The sequence below is a fragment of the Macrosteles quadrilineatus genome, unplaced genomic scaffold, assembly GCF_028750875.1.
Source record: "Macrosteles quadrilineatus isolate MER2022 unplaced genomic scaffold, UCM_ALF_1.0 Scaffold_212__1_contigs__length_174584, whole genome shotgun sequence".
NCBI lineage: Eukaryota > Metazoa > Arthropoda > Insecta > Hemiptera > Cicadellidae > Macrosteles > Macrosteles quadrilineatus.
In genome coordinates this window covers 7576-30919 of record NW_026542805.1, presented here as the reverse complement: position 1 = coordinate 30919, position 23344 = coordinate 7576, and the positions used below count along the sequence as shown (strand labels likewise).

At 38.4% G+C, this 23344-nt stretch overlaps 2 protein-coding genes across 2 annotated transcripts; both read left to right on the top strand.

The window, feature by feature from the left end:
• The first annotated feature begins 1755 nt into the window (after positions 1-1755).
• Positions 1756-10503, top strand: LOC128982353 (vacuolar protein sorting-associated protein 37C-like). Its single transcript, XM_054401316.1, has 4 exons — positions 1756-2078; positions 4207-4378; positions 5611-5693; positions 7087-10503. Exons 1-4 carry the CDS (start codon positions 1914-1916, stop codon positions 7348-7350), a joined length of 684 nt encoding a protein of 227 aa, XP_054257291.1. The 5' UTR covers positions 1756-1913; the 3' UTR covers positions 7351-10503.
• Positions 10504-12289: 1786 nt separating this feature from the next.
• Positions 12290-12664, top strand: LOC128982350 (uncharacterized). Its single transcript, XM_054401313.1, has one exon. The coding sequence runs from the start codon at positions 12290-12292 to the stop codon at positions 12662-12664; it is 375 nt and encodes a 124-aa protein (XP_054257288.1).
• Positions 12665-23344: the final 10680 nt, after the last annotated feature.

Here is a 23344-nt window from a genome sequence, read left to right as displayed (position 1 = left end):
TGAAATGACGAAAAAATTAAGTCCAGTGTAACTCCTCTGCCATTCCTCACTATATTAAACTGGTCAAGGTTGTAATTTGTTGCCGCCATATCGGAAACCAACTTAAATGCTGCCCGTTGATTGGATAGACGAGGAGGTTGCCCAATCTATATTTGGTAGGTTGAAGTAATCCATGAGCACAATTTTATCAGCATTTGAACAAAAGCCAACAATTATTTAATCTACAAGGCAGTGATCAGAATAAGGTGAAGTTGGCTGATTTGCAGGTATGTAGACAGCACCCACAATATATAATGGACGTACAAGATACTTTGCACGTCAAAAAAACACATTCAACACTGGGGATAGCTAGAGGTTTGTATTTCATAACTTGATATGGTATTTCTCACAGCCACCAAAACTCCATCACCCTTCTTGATCGATTGCTCGGACCTATCATACCGAAAGATTGAAGAATTTGTGAATCCCAGCTCTGAGTCAGCAATATATGAATTCATGTTGGTCTCAACCAGTACAATTATGACATAGAAATTTTAGAAATGGATCTAAACAGTTGAGGTAATTTGCTTCTAATGCAGTTGACGTTTTGAAAATAATTTTTTAATTTGATTGGGATCCGTATGACTTTATTAGTTTTTTTGGTCCTGTACTATATAAGAGGGATGTCATTACGATGTTTAATTTTAAGCTCTTTTTCACCATTTGCCTCTCTTCTTTGAATGTCAGTTTTCAAGGATTTGAAGTATCACATAGTTCCCGGAGTGTCCTATATTTAGAGATCTTCACTGAAGAGAAACATTGGTCTAGCTCGTCTATCGGATTAGGCAAGATATTGTTTAATAACAACTGTACGTCAGCTGGACTCTTCAGAATATTTTATGCATTTTCATAGTGGCAAGAATTAGAATATTTAATTATTTGAACTAAGTTACCTCAAGCCTTTGTTCTTGCAATCAAGAACAGCCCTTTTTTGTTAAGCAAGAACAAAGGCTTAAGGTAACTTAGTTCAATAATTAAATCTTCAGAATAACTTTCAAGGGTCGATCTATCCCTTGCTTCCGCTTTCCTACCCTTGTTGTTTTTATTCCACCAACCTCAATAACCTTGTTGATGATTTGAATAAAGGTTTTAGTAATAAAAAGGTTAAATACCTGTAGTACTGTTAGTGATCCTAGATTTAGGTCAGCGACCCAGGTTTTGAACCTAAAGGTTCATTTTCAAGCTGTTACCATAGTTAAAACACATTCCAAACACACAAATCCTCTTCATAACTGGGAAGAGTCGTTAAACACACGAAAACACTAAACATTAAACAAAATTGGACAAGTATAATACTACATACTGTTACAGTAGCGTGCGTGGTGTAGCCGGCAAAAGATAAGTCATGAAGAGCAGTATTAGAGCAGTATGAGATGAGTAACTCATCTCATTATCCTTTGAAAAGATAGCCTTTATAAGTTCTACACTATAAAGACATAGTTCATCCTTTTTAAACTAGGAAATTTGTACGCATTGATTAATGCTTGTCTCAAGAATGTTATTAAATTATATTGTTAATTTTGGTTTTGAATCATTCAGTTGATGTTGCCAGCTTTGATGACAAAACAAAAGAAATATTTGTAAATGTGAAGAACTTCGGTGTACATAATCAATGGCTTGAATCAGTTTTAGTTAACAGAAGAAGGTTCTGTCTGAAGTTGTTATTCTTGCCGTTTCGTCGTAGTTTGTATTGTAGATTGTAGGTAGATTGTCTGTTTCTGTTTTCGTTTTCGTTCGTAGACACGACACCCAACTGTCACTGCACTGTCATAATATTTCGAGGTTAATTTTAGGATAACATTTTATTTGTGCCCATAAATAGATTCTTTTTAACTTTTATTGTGCGTGCTAGAAAGTTTAAATTCATATTTAAAATGTCCTTCGGAAGTGACTGGAATAAAATGTATCAAGAAAACAAACATCCAAAACCAAACTTCTCATCTGCTTTTGGGTTATTATCTCATCTCGATGTTGATGAATTAAGAGCTTATTTGAATGACGAAGACAAGTTTGAAAGTATGGTAAAGGATGTTAAAGAGGTAAATTTATTTGTTTTTAATATGTTTTTAATATGAACCATTGGTTATTATTTATCAGGGTAATTTTAAGTGTTAAAGGTTTTATAGCTTCTAGCTTCTTTAACCATTAAGGTACTATGACATCCTGTGGCCTAACCACTGCCGGCCTATTTTCGAAGAACTTGGCATTTTTTCAGTGTACAGCCAGTATGTAATCATAATCATCACTCTAGTCCTTTGGATAGATAACTTAACATACTTCTCAACCAGAAACATGTGCAGCACAACTTGCAGGGCTCATAGAGCTTGTGACCTCGATATACCTCACTGCCGGCTTAGTCACGCTCTTAATTCGTATCCTTTGCTTGCCATCAAACTGTTCAATATTCTACTGACAAGTATCCGTGCCCTAGTCCCGAAGCAATTCAGCCTAAATTTTAACTTTGCCAGAGCCTACTCAGTAAGCCCTTTGTATTTTATTCCATAAAAGAACTGTTACAATCGAATGAGCCACTCGCCTTCGCAAAAATCCGAGTCACATCCATCAGTTAAGCTTAAATTGTATAGGCTATATGTTTTATGGTTATTTTTTATAATAGTGTATCACAACACAGTCTACCCAGTTTTAAATATAAAAAAAAAATTGAGTAACTTCAACAATACATTGTGGTAATTAAGCATGGTAAAATCTTTCCTTGCTAACAACATAGCAAGGTTTGGGATAGCAAAAAGCTAACTGCATTGGTTTTTTTTATTTGTTACCGGTAGGCCTATATCCCTTTAATATTTTAAGAGTTTTGCCAGTGTTATATGCTATGTGTTAGCCAGTCTATGTAATTAATTATTTGCTAAAGGGACTACTGAAGTAATACTACAATGAGTGACTTTTTGTTGTATTAAAACCACCCATGATTAAGGGTAAATTGCCTCCTACCTATAAAATAATTTAATTATTCCTTTACCTTACCTTACCTCCTTGGTCATTTAGAAAACCAAAGAAGGTTTTTGGCCTTGCCCAACATATTGCCTTCACTGTTGCCTGTCTGCTGCTTGGTTATTGATGTCCCCATCTGCTGAAGGTCTTTCCTAGCTTGGCCACCGCACCGTAGCTTAGGTCTTCCTAGAGGTTGGGTCCCTCGTGGTTGTTCATTGGTACCGTTGCTAACTTCAGGAGACTGTTTACTTCTCTTCTCTCTTTGTCCTGTCTACCTCAATCTGCGGCTCTCAACAATAGCTAATATATCTTGGTCTTCATAGAGTTCTCAGTGCTCTCTGCTTTATCTGATACAACATATTTGATTTTCCCTCTTTTTGCAGGGAAACCCTTCAAACCTCTCATTCCCCGATCAAACTTTTTCTTGATCCTGTCAGGCCTACCCAAAAAATATTCCTGGAGCTACCCCTGGACACGTTCCTAAATTTACTTCATAATCTAATCATACACAATCTTTTATTCACAGCCTCGAAGCTCATCAGGGATTCTAAATGACTGTTCTTTATTGCCACACCCACTCCTGCTTCATTTCTTCCATCCTCTCTACCACTATAATAAATTGTACTGCTTTCAGTGTTTAATTTGCCACATAGAGGCCAAAAAACCTCTTGTAGGTCCAAAACGCCCATTTTGTACTTTTCCAACTCGTCATTTAAAATATCCACTGCTCCCGGTATTGCCAGGGTCCTTATGTTTCATGTGCCGAATCTCAAGTCCTTTAGGCATAGCTTGGGTCATTTTCCATCGCATCCAGTCCAGTCCGAGGCTAGTTCTTGATGCATCGTAACTGGGTTTTTACAAGATATGGTAGTTGGCCCCATGCTCAACCCCCAATATGAATGCAAGTCTGCACCTACTTTTGATCAGCGGGTCCCTAAGACCTACTTGGGAAGACTGACAAGCAGATCATCCTATCCGCCACCCTGCGTATACGCTAAAGTAGGAAAGCGCACAGTAATTATTCATTTAGGTACTACAAGAAAATCTATTCTATTAGCCTATATCGTTTAAACTTGCTGTCAATAATTTTGGTCCTTAGACAAAAGGATGGCTCTTTATAGAAAGATGAAGTTTGAATAATTTACTTATTAAATTAAAATTCATTCTAGGTTGTGTGTCAGTTCTAATGTAAAACATGTACCTAATCTGTTTCAGTTTAAGGAAATAGAAACTGAAAAAGAAATGGTATTGGCAAGCAATCGCTCCTTGGCTGAGTTTAACCTGTCAAAAGAGCCGCATCTGAAAAAGACAAAGCAAGAAATTCAACAGCTTAGTGAGGAGGGAGAGCAGCTGTTCAACAGAATAGAAGCTAAATCTAAAGAGCTTTGTAAGTTGATAAATCCTTTTCATGAGTGGAATTGTCTCTGTAAAACATTAGAAATACAATTTTCCAAATTAATGATTCAAACTTGTTTTTTATGGGAACGAAGAAAGGCATTTAATTTAATCCAGCTGTCCTTGATCTTTGGGCCTTTAATGGATGAAGGTTGATTCACACTCATCAGTCTTGAACTACATTTTACCCTCATGTTTCAGGGTCATATAGATCTAATATTACAAATTCCAGACTACACATTACCTGCAGCCTGATAGATCTGGTCCTTTGATAGTTGAAGTTTTTCTGAACATCATTATTGGAAATTTGCTTTGAAATATAAATCTTTAACCCTCCGAGTGTTATTTGTCGATGCGTCGACACATAACACACTTTTGTGTAGTGTTTTGTGTCGATGCATCGACTCACAAACACTGTTTACGGCGAAGGCTCTATGACTGACAAAATCAGATTGAACTGGATCGAGTTAGGTATCATTTTATTTTGCAGATTCAGAGCTTTCTCCGGAGGTCTGTCTCTAAGCGCTTTTCATTTTAGTTCCGAAAATATTGTAGCAGACAGCTGACGTGCGTATTTGTAAACAGCTTGGTTAACCTCGCACCGATGACTGATGTGTTTTATTACGTTTATCATTGTTTTAGTGTTAAAAATCAAAAGTAGTGATATACGTGGTGCATTATAAGAAGATTTAAGTGATTTTGAAGGGCTGGTTGATGATCCTGAAGAAGTAGGTAGTGATATTGATGTAAATTATCAGCCAGATTCCTAGCTATGGTTAGGCTATGCATTCTTAGCTAAACGTTATGTACCGAAATCTGTTTTTTGCCCATAACTTATTTATTTGCAAATCTACTTCCTTATATTATTATATATTTGTAATCCTCATAAAATTTAGAACAAAGTGGCTATTTTCAAATATTTATAGGCCTATAATTTATACAATTTCATTGAGCGCAAACTAATTTTTTTTTTTCAAAATTTTCCAAAATATTCTTATTTACCTAAAAAAATTTTTTGAAACAAATGTTCCTTATGTTTTATGTATAATATTGAAGTCCATGATTTTCCAAACAAAATGGTATATAGAACAGTATAATTAACATTGTTTTCAAGCTTCTCAGATCCGTTTTAATAAAACCTTGCAAATGAGCAAAAAATAGGCAGACATTAAGGCAAAAACAAGGGACACTCGGAGGGTTAATGTGGCATTGTGTTATTTTCAGCTCAAAAAGGATCAAACCAAAGCCTAGAAACAACTTTGGCACTTTTACAAACTGCCGCTTCTGAAATGGAAGAGGAATCTGAGGTAGGTGTTTTTTTTACATTTCATACCACCATACATTAATATTAGTATATTTATAACTTATTAGATACATATGTTTCTCTCATCACAAATAAGAACACTCCAAAATATAAATTGGTTGATTTTGTCATTAAAATTGTAAAATGAATGCAACAGGTTTTAAATTTGTTTATCAACATGACCCCTTGGCAAGGTGATAGATACAGTTCTAGTGACCAAAGGCAATGCCAGAACAGTGGTTGTGTGTCCATTGTGTAGTATAGAGAATTTTAATCAGGCTTTCTTAGAATAGACCTAAACAAAACACATTACATTACGCTCCCGATTAACACATCGCAAATTAATCGCTATTTTTGTGTTACTTTTAACAGAAACATAGGTACTTTATAACGTTATTATTTGTCCAACAAAAAATTAAGCTGTTGAAACAACCTTGACTAACCCGATAGCTCAGATAACCATGGCACTGCAGTGCTCGGATAGTCGAGGAGTTTACTGTACTCACAACTCAAACAACAAAAAAAGAATTTATAAATAGTAGAACCTATATAAGAAGACTCTCATGGTGATTATAAAATTAGTCTGGTTATCAAGGTTGACTTCTTATTGAGGTTTGCAATAATATGTGTTTAGAGGTAAAATAAATTCAAGGGGATTTGAAAAATACACTTGTTATCAAGAGCGACTTGTTATCGAGGGTCTTCTTATCGAGGTTCCACTGTAACAATTTAGATAGGGTTGGAAAGTTTTAGTGGATTAGGATGTACACCGGCTGTCGATCAATTATGATCTGCAACTAGTTCCCTTCACGGCCAAGTTACCAGTTCAAATCTGACACCAACACTGTAATCTTTACTTCATTGTTTAGACCTACTGTTCTAGCCTCCAATACAACAGTTAGTCTTCATTGGCCGAAATAATGTGTTAATGAAAATCAACACTCCCGCCCTGTATGAATCACATTTTGTTATTCGATTTCTGTGGTCTAAGGATTCAACCGCAATTGAAATTCATCTCCAGTTCACTAACGTGAACATATTATAGTGTTTGGAAGTATAAAATGAGCATTTGAGGTAGAGAGAGTCTGAAGTTGGTCGTAAGGATAGTTTGTATGACAGTTTGCATGATGTATGATGTATTAGGAAACGTCGTCGTAGCAACCTCAGTGTGTTATGTAGGTGAGCACAAAGGACTTGTCTGCTTCAACTTGTTTGATGGTGGTTCAAACAAAACTCCAGCAAGAAACATCTTAAATAATAGTTTTTTACTCTTAAAAAAAAAAAAAAAAATTATTATTGGTAATGCAATAATTCCTCAAACAACAAAATAGTAATTTTATTCAATATATATACTTACGCTTACATGTTATCTAACTCTCAGTAATTTACTTTTACAGGCATTAGCCTCAAAGCTTCTGGACGGCACCCTATTTGTTGAAGGATTTCTAGAACAGTTTTCTACTCATCGCAAGTTGATGCATTTGAGAAGAGTGAAAGCAGATAAGATGACAGAAATGGTCGGCAAGAGATCATCTGTATCGTCGGCACTTCACAGTTCAGGATCCAATTTCTACTCCCCACCACCAGCATTGGCAGCTTACCCCATGGTGCCAATCATGCCTATGCCCTCTATGTATACTACACCTAACCATTTCGGTTGAAAAATAATTAATATGTATAGCGAAAAAATTAAACTAACTTTTATTTTTACGGATTTTTTTCGAGCTATTTTAATTTTTCATGTTCAGAATGGTTAATTATTGTATTTTAGATATTGTGAATAATATATTTGATACATAATAATATTTTAACTAATTTATAAAACTATAGATACATTTTATTATATTACAATTTATTTATTCAGTTCAATTACATTTTCAAGTAAAGATCAGAATAGTTATTGTCCTTTTCTATGGTTCCAAAAATAACTAGACTAGATATAACCACTAATCAAAATCTGGTTATAAGCACCTCGATGGTGGGTATAAATAAGGAAAACATATTGGAGTGTGTGCTTTAATGGTTGTTCAAATATTTAATTGTATATAAACTATCTATTGTCTATTATTATCTATCGATTATAATGTTGTCAAAAAATTAGCTTATTTAAAATAAAAACTCGTTCAAACACGCTATTAATTGTTATTTATAATATAAAGCAACAAAATATCTGTCTTAACTATAGATGATGTTAATCTCAATGCCACAGTAAAGCTACATTAAAGGTCTATAGTACCTCTTCATTGTCTGTCTATGAAAGAAACTGTTAAAATCAAATACTGTATTTATTTATTCGTAATATGTACGTACTATGAATGGTATCAGATATTATTTCTAAGAAATACCCCCGCCGCAGCAAACATTCAGTTTAAGCAAATTTCAATTTGTCTATTGGATTCATACTAAAATATCTCCATAAAAAGACATATTTTATCTCTTATCCATATATAAAGCCCAAAGTACCCATGAACTTTTTAGAAAACTACTAGTCACATCCCCATAAACCATATACTTAAAATGTTTGGCATGACGAGAAACCTTGCGCAAAACTATCCATTATTTCATAAATTACCCTTTAAGGTCGTAATTGCTTTCCAAAGGGAACTTTCGATACACCTAATGTTAAAAATACCTCAGCTGTACTTATTTGTATGTTATTCCATAGACTAAGCAACACAAGTAGACTCCTCATCCCATTGTAAATTTTGAAGCTTGTTTTTTGTGTCTAGTTCATGTACGTCCACACTGATCGCTGGGGTAGACAACATTTTGTTTCTATTATTTTAGGGTTATTTTCATGATTTGTGCTTTACTATTTGGTTATATAAGTAGGAGACCAGTTATTGTTTATGATTAAATCGTTTTATTTGGTTAAATGAGATTTTAAACGACTGAAATAACAAGAAACAAATTGTAAACAAAACATAACCTCTACAGTTGGACGTACAAAACCAACAATAAAATTGGCTTCAGCTGGTCCATAAGGATGACAAATCTACTAAGGGAGTATGATTTATCTATGGTTATTCTTTCAATTTATTACCTTATTAAAATCAGGTGTGATTATTAGTTTCTATTGTATTCTGCTTTGTTTATTTCAGCTTAACCTATTTAATTATTTTTGTCTATGACTTTACCAATCAATAGTTTTATTAATACAGTACTTATGAAGTCAAACGGGGTGAAGCCTGTGGGTAACAGCTAGTTTAAATAACACCAGATTTTATGGGTACTTAGGTTTGCTGGTATGGGGAAGGTAAAAAGAGTTTTTTTTACCAAATTTTAATAGTATAAGGTGTAATAAACAAATTTTCCATATTTGATTACTTAAACAAGCAAACTATAACAGTTTACTTGCTCTCCATAAGAATAAAACAGGAATTTTAAATTTACAGTTTTTTAATTTTCTCCATTACTAATAACCGTTCAAAAACACTTTAATATACTAAATTATTTGTTTTTTAAGCTCTTCATCATTTTTTAGAAGTAGGGAAATGTTTTGTTTTGAGGGTCGAAAATGGGAAAAACCCATGGTCTGATTATGCGGCTTTGCGAACTCATTCAAGTTTGAAGTCAAGTCATGAAAATCGGCTAAAAATTACTTGAGTTATCGTATTCACGGACACACACACACACACACACACACACACACACACACACACACACACACACACACACACACAAACACATATATATATATATAAACATATATATACCTCTGGGGACATAAAAATGGAAAAGTAAATCGGTCCCAAACCTAGATCTTACTGTGCCACCTACGGTAATAGCTACTTTTCTATGGGGTAAATTGGCTGATAAAAATAAGTAGATAAATTAGCCTTCTAACAATATTACATCTAAATAAAGCTAACAACGTAATTTACTTTATTAATTTCAAAATTCAATAATTGAGTAACAAGTTTTCTTAATAATAATGTTTTTACATTTTTCTTGAATTTGTTAATCTATCGATAAGAGACTAATAATTTTTAGCATGAAAAATAATGACACAAACATTGATTAAATAAAGTTCAGTATTTGACATGAAGTAGGCAAACTGATTAAGAAAATGTATTGCTTCACAAACACACTCCATTATTGATTACTTTTAATTTCATAGTACTATTCTCAAATCATTGAGAAATTTTAAATGTGTTGGATCATTATTTGTAAATTTCATGTAGGAAGATCATTAGTGTGCTGTAAATGATCTTGTACAGGTGTTATGAACTGTAGAGTAGGGTATTTGTAAATTTTCATAATGAGGTCTATACAATATAATCTATTATGTTACAAAATCATAAGTTTAAATTCAATTTTTAAAAGATTCCTTACTTAGAGTACAATCGTGGTCTTCTGGTGACAACAAAGTCAAAGACGATGAAACACTAACACTCACCGACATTTTGGCCTCGATACAGAGTGCCATCTTCAAGGCGACTTGACTCCGCAAAGATGAAAATCAAGGGTTGTTGAGACTTCATTTTTCATCTGTGGGGAGTCAAGTCGCCCTGGGCACTCTGTGTCGAGGCCGAAACGTCGGTGAGCGTTAGTGTTTCACGGTTTTTGACATGGTTTTTGATATATTACTGTTAAAAAGTTTACAATTATTAAGCTCTGATTCAGCTTGAGAGATAAAATCAATGTTCTAACAAAGATCATAAAAAAGATTAAATAAAAAAAATGATCTTTGATTCTTAGTTTCTCTTTAGTATGATTTGAATGTCATAGATTTTTTATTGAACTTGTATTGTAGTTCATTACGTTAAGATGACATGTAATTTGTCATGTTTTGTATTGTTTCATTAAATAGAGCATACTGTTATCAAGCTTAGTTTCTTATTGACCTGTCCTGTATTTTTCCATTGTAGTTTTCTTGGATTATCAAGCCTCATTATTAATCCCTAGGCTGTTAATGTTGAAGCAGGCAAAAGAATAAAAGTTTTGTCTTCCCTTTGTATAGTTTAAATTTTAGGTGATTCTCTCCATAGTAGTAATTGCTAAGTGTTTATAGTGTTCGTTCGGCAATCAAAAGCTTGCCCTTTCCATCCTGAGAAAAAGTTTTTTCATCGTTGGAAACTGAGTCAGCTGTCCTTGATCAATAAGCTTTATAATAAATGGTCATGGCTTTACAAACAGCTGGTCTTAGTCAGTAATAAAGCATCTCACTCCATTCCTCACTTGTATTTGGGTTAAGATACGTCTAGTGGCTACCCCATCTCAATTGATGATAACAATACAATTACATTGTTTTAAATCTAAAAATATATACAGCGCTATATCTCTGCATGATGAATAAGGCCCTTCTTAAGCCTACCTATCTTCTTGAGAGGCTTTCTTTTGCAGTGCAATACTGTATTGGAAACTCTTTGTACAGTGAAAAAAAAATAAAGATACGATAGATCCTTAAAAAAAACATACAAAAATGGTAAGGAGTGAACAAATCTTGCCTCACAGCGAGTCGAGTCATTGCTCGTAAAGGATCTATACTTTACTGAGATAATGTGAGTGAAAGAAACATATCGTCATATTATTAGCATAAAGATACGATAGATCCTTGAAACAAACATACAAAAATGGTAAGAAGTGAAAAAATCTTTCCTCACAGCGAGTCGAGTCACTGCTCGTAAAGGATCTATATTTTACTGAGATAATGTGAGTGAAAGAAACATATCGTCATATTATTAGCATCGCACAGGCATGTGTTGTACATTCTCAGCAGTAAGAGGGGGCTCATATTATTAGCATCGCAGGCTGTGCTATGCACAGCCTGCTAGGGGACATTCCACTCTTTAGCATTAAAGAACTGGAATCATCTGTCCTCTCCCTGAAAAATAGAAAGGCACCTGGTCCTGATGGTATTCCCAGTGAGGCTCTCAAGAAGGTATTCTCAGTTAACCCCCTCTTACTGCTGAGAATCTACAACACATGCCTGTGCGAAGGGGTTTTCCCAACTCCTTGGAAAAGGGCTAGGCTTGTGTTAATCAGCAAGGGGAAAGGTGACCCGAATATGCCGTCGTCTTACAGACCCCTCTGTATGTTGGATGCGGCCGGAAAACTTTTCGAGAAACTGATCCGCTGCCAACTGACGTCTGCCGTGGAAGCTGCCGGAGATTTGTCTCCTCGTCAGTAAGGCTTCAGAAAGGGTCGGTCAACAATCGACGCGATATCCGAGGTGCACAGAGCGGTAGAGCGTGCCGAGAGCTTCAATCATTACTCTCGCCGTATCGTGCTTCTTGTTACGCTAGATGTCAAGAATGCTTTTAACTCGGCGAGATGGGTCGATATGTTGAGCGCGTTGAGGAACAGCTTCCGCGTACCAGCATATCTGTTGAGGCTCATCGAGGACTACCTGCGCTGCAGAACTCTTAATTTCGAAACTAAAGATTGTTCGCGGACGATGGATGTTACTTCCGGTGCCGCGCAAGGTTCGATACTCGGCCCAGATTTGTGGAACGCTGCCTACGACAGCCTTCTGAGATCTGAGATGCCAGAGGAGACCGTTTTAGTTGGGTACGCGTTGCAGCCCTCATTGCTGCACGCAACGTTGAGCTAGCCCAACTGAAACTGAACCAAGTCATGCGCGTTGTAAATGCCTGGATGACTGATCATGGTCTGACACTCGCTCTGAGCAAGACAGAGATCGTCATCCTCACGAAAAAACGGATTGAAACCATCGTTCCGCTACGAGTTGGGAACGTAGTTGTTCAAACCACGCGAACCGCCAAGTACCTCGGTGTCATGGTGGACAACAAGTTGAGCTGGAGGGACCAGATCTTCCGTACGGCGGACAAGGCTGCTAGGAGTGTTGCTGCTCTTAGTAGGCTTATGGCCAATGTCGGTGGTCCCCAGTCCAGCCGTAGAAGACTATTGATGTCTGCAGTCCAGTCCGTGCTTCTCTACGGCTCTGAGGTGTGGGCAGACGCGCTTAACAAGGAGGCGTACAGGTCGAGGTTCGCACGAGTGCAGCGTTAGGCGGCACTCAGGGTCGCTTCTGCGTACCGTACGCTGTCCGAACCGGCCGTTTTGGTGATTGCTGGAGTTATCCCTGTCAAACTCTTGGCAGCGGAGAGGAAGGCAATCTACCAGAGACAAGGCTACATCGGAAAGGACGCTGCAAGAACGGAAGAGCGCTCCCGCACTTTTCAGATGTGGCAAGAAATGAAATGAAATGAAATGAAATAAAATATTCCTTTATTGTCACAATATATTTCAAGTTTTTCAGCAATGCTGATGAAACAGGTGACATTGTCCATTATTAAAACTAGATTTACAATTCATTCCTATAAATTAAATAAATGTAATAGAAAAATGTTTAACTGTTATTTAAATATTCAGAGACAGATTCAAACTGTTTTTGTAAGAGATACATTCTAAACTCGCTTTTGAATTTTGATATACAGGTAATTTGTCTGAATTTGGTAGGTAGACTGTTGTAAAGCCTGAGACTCATATAAAATGGTGATCTTTCATACAGACAGAGGCGATGTCTTGGATATTTCAAATTATTTTTAAAACGAGTAGGATATTGATGGATGAATTGATTGTTGTCATATGATTGGTAGTTACTTTTTAAAGAAACCATCATTTTAAATATATATAGAGAAGGCATTGTTAATATGTCGTATTTTTTTAAAATAGGTTTAAATGATGCTCTTTTTGATGCAAAAGATAGGATTCTTAAATACTTCTTTTGTTTTTTAAAAACTGTGTCGGCATATGAAGTTGAGCCCCATAGTTCAATTCCATACTGCATGATGGAATAAAACATTGCATAATATGCAGTAAGTTTAGTTTTCAGATCAATTATATTCCTTAAAACATACATTTGAGAACAGGCTGTATTCAGCCTCTTTACTATCATGTCTATGTGTGGTTTCCAGGTTAAATTTTTATCAATAATTAAGCCTAAGAACTCTGTATCTTCAACGAATGGTAAAGTATCGCTTTGGTAGCGTAATTCAAAATTTTGATTCTCTCTATTTTGGATTGTTTGAAATAATATAACCTGTGTTTTAGAACTATTGAGTTGAAGCCCATTTACTGTAAACCAACTGGACAAATCTATGAGTGAGCGGTTGAGTTATAATTTTAGATTGGGTATATCTTTTGCTTTAACTATGGATGTATAGTGTCATCTGCATATAATATGAGGCTAGAAGATACATTTTGAGGTACATCATTCACAAAAATTAAAAATAGTAAAGGACCCAATATCGAACCTTGTGGGACACCATATTTAACTTTGTGCCAATTCGAGATAAACTTTTTGCCATTTTTTATAACTGATGTTCTTTGTTTCCTGTTAGTTAAATAAGAATCAATCCAAGACAAAGCCATGCCAGAAAATGAATAATGTCGAAGTTTACTCATTAAAACGTCATAATCCACACAATCAAACGCCTTGGATAGATCACAGAACATCGCCGCAGTACTCTGCGATCCATCCAGGCCAGCCGATACTTGATTTATGAACTCTGAGACAGCCACTGTTGTGTTTCTTCCAGATCTAAACCCAAATTGTTTTTCTGTGAATAAGAAATTATTTTCAAAATATGAATAAATTTGGTTGTATGCAAGTTTTTCAAAAACCTTTGATAAACATGGTAAAATGGATACGGGACGATAGTTTTCAGGATTTCCCGGTGAACCTTTTTTATACAGTGGTTTTAGTTCTGCATTTTTCAGTTGATGTGGAAAAATTCCTTCATCAAAGCATTGATTAATTATCAGACAAAGTGGTTGTGCAATAAAATTAGTTACATTCTTAACTATTTCGATAGGAATCTCATCCCATCCAACAGATTTTTTGTTTTTTAATTTTTTAATAGTTTTTTTAACATCTGACACTGTTATATCTCTGAATTGAAAATTTATATCTGAATTAATATAAATTTTATTTGTTAACTCAGTTGCTGTATGGATACAGGAGTTAAAATTATTATCTTTGGACACATTAGCAAATTTTTCATTAAAGAGGTTAGCAATGGTTTGACCATTTTTTACCTGTTGATCTTCTACATACACATCCGGGAAGTCTACATTTTTGGCATTTAATACTCCAAGCTCAGACTTCACAACACTCCACACCGCTTTACTTTTGTTATCAGCGCTCGATATTATCTTACAGTTAAACAATTTCTTAGCTTTATCACAAACAGCTTTAAATATTTTCCTGTAGTTTCGGTAATACTTTTGAAAATTAATGTCCTGGTTAGTTTTGGCAATAATACTCAATTGTCTTTTTTTGTTTCTAGATACTTTAATTCCTTTGGTTACCCAGCTTTTTTTAAATTTGTCTTTTTGTAATTTTTTTTAGAAAAACCTTAGTGGAAAACAATGGTCAAAACTAACTAAAAAGTCATGCATGAAACTATCAACATTTGTCTGAGCGTATTTTACAAGTGATAAGTTCCAGTTAATTTCTGAAATACATTTATAAAATAAAGCCTTATTTGTTTGTGAAAACAACCTTCTTTTGCAACCTGTCTTTTCATCCAACAATTTATTTCTTGGAATTTCAATAAAAAGTGCCCTATGGTCCGAAAAACCTAATTCAAGATTCATTTTGGACCTCTTTACTTCTGGTCTCAGAACATCATTGGTTAAAATATTGTCAATGCAGGTACTTGTGTCATGTGTTATTCTGGTTGGTGAACAGAAGTTTATATTCAAGCCATACATATTAATTAAGTCTAAAAACTTTGTTCTATTATTAGGTGAGTGTGAATTTGGTAAAATATCTATGTTGAAGTCTGCTGCTATGTATATCTGATGTGTTTTTATATACTTTTGCAGTTTACAAAGGAGAGATTCTAGCTTATCTAAAAATTGTTTTAAATTATTTTCATAAGGAGTTCTATAGATGGAAATTACAATAACCTGGGGAATTGCAAGAAAGCTGGGAAAGGGAGACTCGAAGACGTTGGACTGCCAGACTCATCAGACAGGTCCAACCGTAGGTGGAACGGCGGCACGGTGAGGTTGACTATTACCTCACGCAGTTCTTGTCAGGTCACGGCTATTTTCAGTCGTACCTGCACTTGATGGCCAAAACAAATTCACCTGACTGCATTTACTGCCCATGCATTCCCGACGACGCGGAACACACTTTTTTCCACTGTCCACGATGGGATATGCTTCGCCAGGAGGCCATTCAACATCTTGGGGTGCTGTCGATTGAATCAATTTGTGAGACCTTGCTGAAGGGTGAGGACAACTGGGACTGCTGGTTGCACTTTGTCCGGAATGTCCTTCAAGCTAAAAACAACGATCTAGATCGGATCACAGTCTAGATTTTATAAGAAATAAACGGCTAGACACGGCGTAAGCCCCTCGGGCGTAGGCAAACTCTGCCTAGTTCTGATGAAGTGCGACAAGTGTTCCCAGGCTAGTGTCCGAAGAGTAGAGGAGGTTTTTAGTGGGTAGTCTCTGGGCCTTAAGCCCGTTGGAGTCCCACACTACAGGCTAGCCACCTGTGTGCATAAATGCATTTTCCCACCTCTCCCTAAAAAAAAAATAAAAAAAGAAAAATGCACAGCCTGCTAGGGGTGTCTCTGCACTCGCTAAAGGCAGCGGATCTAGCGCTGGCTGTGTCGTGACTAGACAGCCCTAGGGTAGGGGAGCGGCTGCTCTAGTACTGACCTTGGGCGGAGGTGACAATCAACCATCCGGCCAAGGCCCAGATAGTTAACGCAACCGCAAACTGTTACAGGTATGTGTGCAGCTGTGACAGGACTCAGCTGGAGACGAGGGATCCAACCCCGAAAGGGTCCAGTCTTGGGCATTAGCAGGCATAGTGAGTGGGTCACGGTTCGGCTGCTAAACTGATAACATTTTGTTTTTCTTGTCATGGCTGAACGTAAACAAACAGAATCATTACCCCAGGTGGGTACCTGCTCAAGCGGAGAATCCCACTCCTCCTTTTTGGGGGACAAGCCCATGGATTCTGGGGAGGGTAACAATCAGCTTTTATCTTATCCTATCTTACAGGGGCAGGTCGAGACTTTTAAGCACTCATCCGTAATTGAATTATTGCTCACCCCAGACAATTGTTTTCTTGTTGACCTTACAAGTTAAGGCGTCCAATGAATGCCTGTAGCTTCCCAATAAGTTCATCCTCGAGAAGATATCTTCCTCTAGCCAGATTCCCAAGAGTTATCATTCTAGCATCAGAGATCTCGTTACAATCAAAGAGTAGGTGATCGGCTGTCTCTTCTGACCTATCACAGTGCCTACAGATCGGTTCACCATCATATAAGCCCATCCGTTGTAAATGTTTCCTGATTCGCCCATGACCAGTTATCAGTTCAACAATTAGTTTGATTCTTCGTCTAGTCTTATATCAAGAGGTCAGAGGCAACCTTTTTGGAAGGTCTAAACAGAGTAAGTTTGCTGACCCTAAGAAGGGGAGTGTCGACCCAGCGCTTGCGATGCTTTTCTTTGGCCCATGACACAATCGAAGAACATTCGCTGTTTCGTGAGATGCCACAGAAGGGTTGTGGGCCTATCATTAGTAGTTGCAGAGGCAGTGTTTGCCAATCTATCTGCAGCTTCATTACCTTTTATGCCCGAGTGTCCTGGCACCCAGCAGAGCGTAAGATCATTTCTCCTACCCAACTCCGACACAAGGCAGTCCCACAAGGCTTAGAGTTGAATTTGTCAATCAGCTTACTTTTAACAATGATGTTATTGTGCAGAACACCGCAATGGAGACGGAACCTGGGGAGATCGTGGATACGCCAGAGATCTTCTCGAAAAGTTCTTTGACAGCAAGAACTCCACCCAAATCACCAACTGATGTCCTTGAGCTTTGTCATAGGTTAGACGGGGACCGAAACAAGCAGCTAGACATCAGCATTGTCGGTGATTCTCCGTCTCTGGCGTCGCATCGTCCGACTCTGAGACTGTTTCTACAGTTATGACCAGAACTGAATATAGATTGTCTGTTGGAGAAAGAAAAACTGCTGAAGGCACGTGGATCCCAAACAGACAATGGAGAAAGAGGAAGCGAGAGTCGACGGGTTCCTCTGGGGAAGGTTCTGGCGTATCACCATAATGCGTAGAATCGGACCCGTCGGGAACCTTGGGTCTTTTCAAAGAAAAATAAAAAATCTAACCGATCAGCAGATGCATCCGTTGTAGGAGTGGTCAGCTACAGAGACCGACTTGTAGGTCACAAGTTGGCAGTTGCTCCAGAGGCCTATCCTGACGAGAGATTCTCTGCTGAGGAATGTGACTTGTTACAGGACAAACTGATGGAGCTGGTGTTTGATGATGACGGCGCCAATCTTCCGCATCAGTTTGAAAAAAATGAACACAAGAAGGGTGCTCTTGTCGTAACTTGTGGTAATTCTGAAACTTCTGACTGGCTAAAGAGGGTGGCACAGAAGCTAGCGCTGGAAGGTGAGAGGAGTATGGAGGTCATTGTAGCAGACTATATAGGGATCTGTTGCGCACGACCAAAGTGCTCCTCCGCACCGACAGGCCGGACAAGCCTCTAAGTGTTTGTTCAGATTGAGTGGCAAAATCCTGGCGTCACGACAAAAGACTGGCGTGTCATTGGTGGGAAGAAGAAGGACGATCATCAGATTCTTGTTCTTGTCATTGATGAAATGAAAGTGCAGGTTCTAAAAGATCGTGGCCGGATTATCTACCTAGGTCTGGGGAAACTGCAGCTCAAAGTCATCTCTGGTGCTCCCTGTGATGACCCAGGTCCTTCAGGTGAACCTAAAACACAGTAAGGCTCCTACGGCCGTGTTCTGTCTGAGCACGGTCAAGGAGTCCTTAGATTTTGCCTTGTTTCAGGAACCATCGGTCAATAATTTTAGAATTTCGGGGATGGGTACTATCACACATGGGCCACAGACATGGACGACTGGGCATTGGGTCCCAGTGACATTCCTTTATCCAGGATAGAGGGGTGTTTAGCTCTAGGAGAGATGGAAGTACATCATAATCTCTAACCTACCTGTGTCTGTGGTTCTTTGGGCTTCGGCCTGCTTGTTGTGTGCGACCAGCATTCAGTGGGCAAATCCTCGACTTTGGAAGTAACCTTTCCTGGAGGTGAAAACGGGCAAGTACCCGCAGCTCACGGGGACACTCAAGGGCAACGTAACTTTCCGCAGTGTGAGGGCAACGGTTTGTAGGTACTTATGCAAACCAATCCCTGTCTCTGAGCACGGACGGTATGGTTATCTTGAGTGTGGGGGGTTCTTCCCGGAACCTCAATTGAGTCAAGGGTGTTGCCACCTCTGGTGGATAGGTTCATCCGGGTGGGTCCCACTTCTATACCTGCCTCCTTTTGGGAAACCCTGATGGCCTGGCAGTGATGTTGGGTCTGACGGGCAAACGAAGTAGATCGGGTGCTGGGTCCGAGCCCGCCAGGGGTATCTGGGGATCTATCGCTCTGGTTATCTCTGGTTTCCCAGCAATGGGTAAGGCCTCGATCGGGCAGCGGTGTAAATGGGAGGTTCGCTGACGGTCCCCTTCCTCCTGGCTATTGATGGCGGGTTCTGCCTGTCAGGGATTAGATAGGTCCCAAGTGTTACTTGCACTAAATGCGTCGGGGCGCTCTACCATGGACCTCTAGGTCTCGACCTAGTGGAACCCAGGTGGAGTGACGCTTAAACAAGCAGCCGGAATCCCTGGTTAGGATTGAGGGGCAACCCTCTTTCCGAAGGGTCTGCTTCGGCAGCCGGCGAGCCTGATGACCTTAAGTCATCCGCCCATGATGTGCTAAAGGTTGATGCGTAAGCTTCGGCCTACATCATGGGGCCCGGGTATGTCCTAAAGGATAGGTACCGGGTATGCAGTCAGGGGGCTTCGGCTCTCATGACAAAACGAAATGGAAATGGAAATGAAATGGAAATGGAAATGGAATGGGTACTATCAGGGGTAACACGTCATTTCCGCGTCTGTACCACACCCTAAAACTTGCATTTGGGTTAAAGATGGGCTAAAAGGTAATCCAGTTCTAACGCTTTGTTCGAGGGACATAACACTAATTAAGACTGCATGTGCTAAATCTGACATAAAACTGCTGTTGGGCCTCTGTTTACATGCCACAGGGCGACGAGGGACTGTTCCCATCGGCTGAGGTCAGAAGACTGATCGATCTCGCACAGGAGTCCGGAGCTGAACTTGTGATAGGCTGCGACCCCAATGCTCAAAACACTACCTGGGTATGCAGGGACACCAACAACCAAGGTATCACTACTAGAGTACCTAGCTTCTTGTGGCCTTCTTATAGTTAACGTAGGCTCAGAACCAACTTTTCTAAGTAGGATAGGTCAATCTGTCATTGATCTCACCCTGTGTTCAGCGGGTATGGCTAACAGGATTACTGACTGGTCAGTGTCTCTTGAGCCATCCCTGTCTGATCATAGGCATATCGTTTTCAGGTTGGGGAATTTTTGCAACGAATTTAGCTTATTCAGGAACCCAGGCAAGACTGACTGGGGCTCCTTCAGAACCGATCTTCAGAGCAAGATTGCCTCAAATCTGAATACATCACTTATAAATACAGTTGATGCACTTGACGAGGCGGCAGACCTACTAACTACGTGAATAGTTACATCCTTTGAGGATAATTGTCCTTTACGTAAGGGCAAGAGCCATAGGGCTAGCTGGTGGGGTCCTGAAGTTGCTTCTCTCAGGAGGAGAGTTAGGGCCCACTTCAGGCGAGCTAAGAAAACCAACGACTGGGATACATATCATAATGTTCTCACAGAATATAACCATGCAGTACGAAAGGCCAAAAGGCTCTCATGGAATAACTCTTGCAGTAATTTAGAAAGTGTATTAAAGAATAAAGACATTTCTAGAATACACAAGGTTCTTGCTAGAGACAGGAATGCTAGAGATAGGTTCTTGCTCTTGGTGCCGTTGAGGGACCGGATGGTGCAATGGCTTTTGAACCTACTGAAATACTTAAGGTTATGGCTAAAACTCATTTCCCTGGTTGTATTGTTTCTGAAGTGCAGCAGGAGGAGGTGAGTTCTGAGCGGCCAAATCTGGGCCATCTTGCAACCCATTCTATATGGAGCACTGCTTGCCGCTTAGTCACCTTCAGTAAGGTAAGATGGGCTGTCAGTTTATTACAACCCTTCAAATTGCCGGGTCCTGATGAAGTAAGGCCTGTTTGCTTACAGGAAGGTCTAGACATTATTATTCGCTCACTCTGTAAACTTTTCAGAGCAAGCTTAGCCTTAGTACACATTCCCTCAGGGTGGTGTAATTCTTGTATTGCTTTTATTCCTAAACCATGGAGGGATAGTTACACTGATCCTAAGTCATTTAGACCCATTTCTCTATCTTTGTTTCTTCCTGAAGATTCTGGAAAAATTGATCTTAAGATATATGATGGATACAGTTCTCAGGAAAAATCCCATTCATACTAATCAGCATTGGTACGTCGAAGGAAGATCATGCGAGACCGCGCTGCACCAACTCGTGAGTAAGATTGAGAAAGCTCTAGAGAGCAGCAAAGTGGCCCTGGGTGCCTTTCTTGATATTCAGGGCGCTTTTGATAACCCTGGCACTCCAGCAATTCTTAATGCCGTGAGAGCTAGAGGATTTCACGAGATTGTATATTGTATGTAAGTGGATTGAATCCTTGCTTCACAGTAGGAAGGTCAGGCTCTCACTCCATAATGACACGATCGAGGCAAGAACTACTCGAGGTTGCCCCCAGGGTGGGGTGGGGGGGTTCTATCCCTTCCTTTGGAATTTGGTAGCAGACAACCTTATAAGGACCCTCAATGAAAGTGGGGTTGGAAAGTTCCACGGAACCATTACTAACCTTATGAAAAGAGCTTTAAGGGTGGTGGACCGTTGGTGTCTTGAAGTTGGGCTCTCCATTAATCCCAGGAAAGTTGTAATGGTACCCTTCACAAGAAGGAGGAAACTGGAAGTGATTGGCCCACTAATACTGCAGGGCACTGAAATAGAGCTGCAGAATCAGGTGATGTATCTAGGTGTAATTTTGGACAGATCACTTCGCTGGGGATGCACAGATGCAGAATTGTTGTAGCTACAGGGTTACAGTGTGTCATTTTCCTAAGTTCAACAGAAAATTATAAAATTTCTCTTCTCTAGATAGCACCCAAAAAATCTGTGCACTGACTTCATGGTAAAACATCGTCATGATAACATCCTGAAAATATGGCCACCTCTTGGTCCCACAATCTCCCACGATCACGGCAAAATCATGGTTATCTCCCTCAATCAGGGCAACTTTGTGATTATTTCTCATGGATCACAGAAACGTTGTAGTTAATAGTTATATAATACAAACGTGATTTTCATGAGACAACTACATGAAGAGTGAACAAATGGCGAATTTTATTGTTGATTAAAAAAAGGTACAATTTCTCAGATAAATGTATACAATTCACAAACCTTTACCCGTTAATTAACATTTTGCTTTAAGTATTTTTTTTCTTAATCCCGTCTCTAAAGAGCAACATATTCTATTGAGCTTTAAAAAGAAAACACAATAGGTAAACTAATTCCCATTTTTTAAAACAAAACAAATTCCACACTTATTCTTTTCTCAAATTTCTCACTCATTTTTGGGTAGATTATTGTGTGATTTGGGTTAAAATATACCCTGATGCATCTCTATTTCTGTTTTAGTAATGGATAAAATAGCTCGGTTTGGTTTACTGGATGCGGCTGGGCATTTTTTACTTGAAATGAAAAAATAGTATTTTTCATCTGTAGGGTGTAAGACGACTCTTTTCGTTGACACATCTTGCCTGTCTGATGAAATATATTTTTGTCATATTGCATCATTATTTAAGCAAACAAAGTTACAAAACAATAGTATTTTTAATGTAAAGATAACCTCTCAAAACGACAGCATCTTTAACTCCCTAGGGACTAAAAAGGATTTTTACTCCATAGGGGAGTAGAAGAGCTACTTAAAACCCGCAACGCATATATTAAAAATGGCTCAATTTGCTGCAGTATGACAAAAACTTGTTCTTTTTGCTGGAGTTTTATGGCTTAAATAAAAAAATCTAAAACAAGTTTGCACATCTGGACCTCTACGTAGGCGCAAGTATTATAGTAAAAATAAGTGGGAATGGATCTTAAAAAATGTATTGGGAACAAAATTTGCATATAGCGTTTTTTTTTTTTGTCTGTGCACTATCTAAAACTAAAGAAGGAGGCGTATGGAGAATTAAACATAATCAGGAACTAAGAGATCTGTTCAAGGAGCCTGATATAATTGCAGAGGCTAAAAGCAAGAAGCTTCGCTGGACAGGCCACATCATTAGAAAAGAGGAAACTAGCACATTACTGTATATCAAATATGGAAAATTGATCCTCTGGGGAGAAGACCACGAAGGAGACCGAAGGAACACTAGACGGATGAAGTTAAGAAATATATGTCCAGGATGGAAGTCAATGAAGAAACCGCAAGAAACAGGACGACGAGGAGGCAGTGTGTTGGTGAGGCCAAGTACCACTTTGGGTACAGATGGCCATGGGAGTAAGAGTATGTAAAGTACAATTAATGACTGGCGGGGAAACCGCTTTGAAAAGAAAATGTTTGCACGCAAATTGAATCTGAAACATTACTTGCCTTTGCCTTGTAAAAACACTAAACTATATTTATTCTTGTAATCCATAGTTACATTTGTGTAT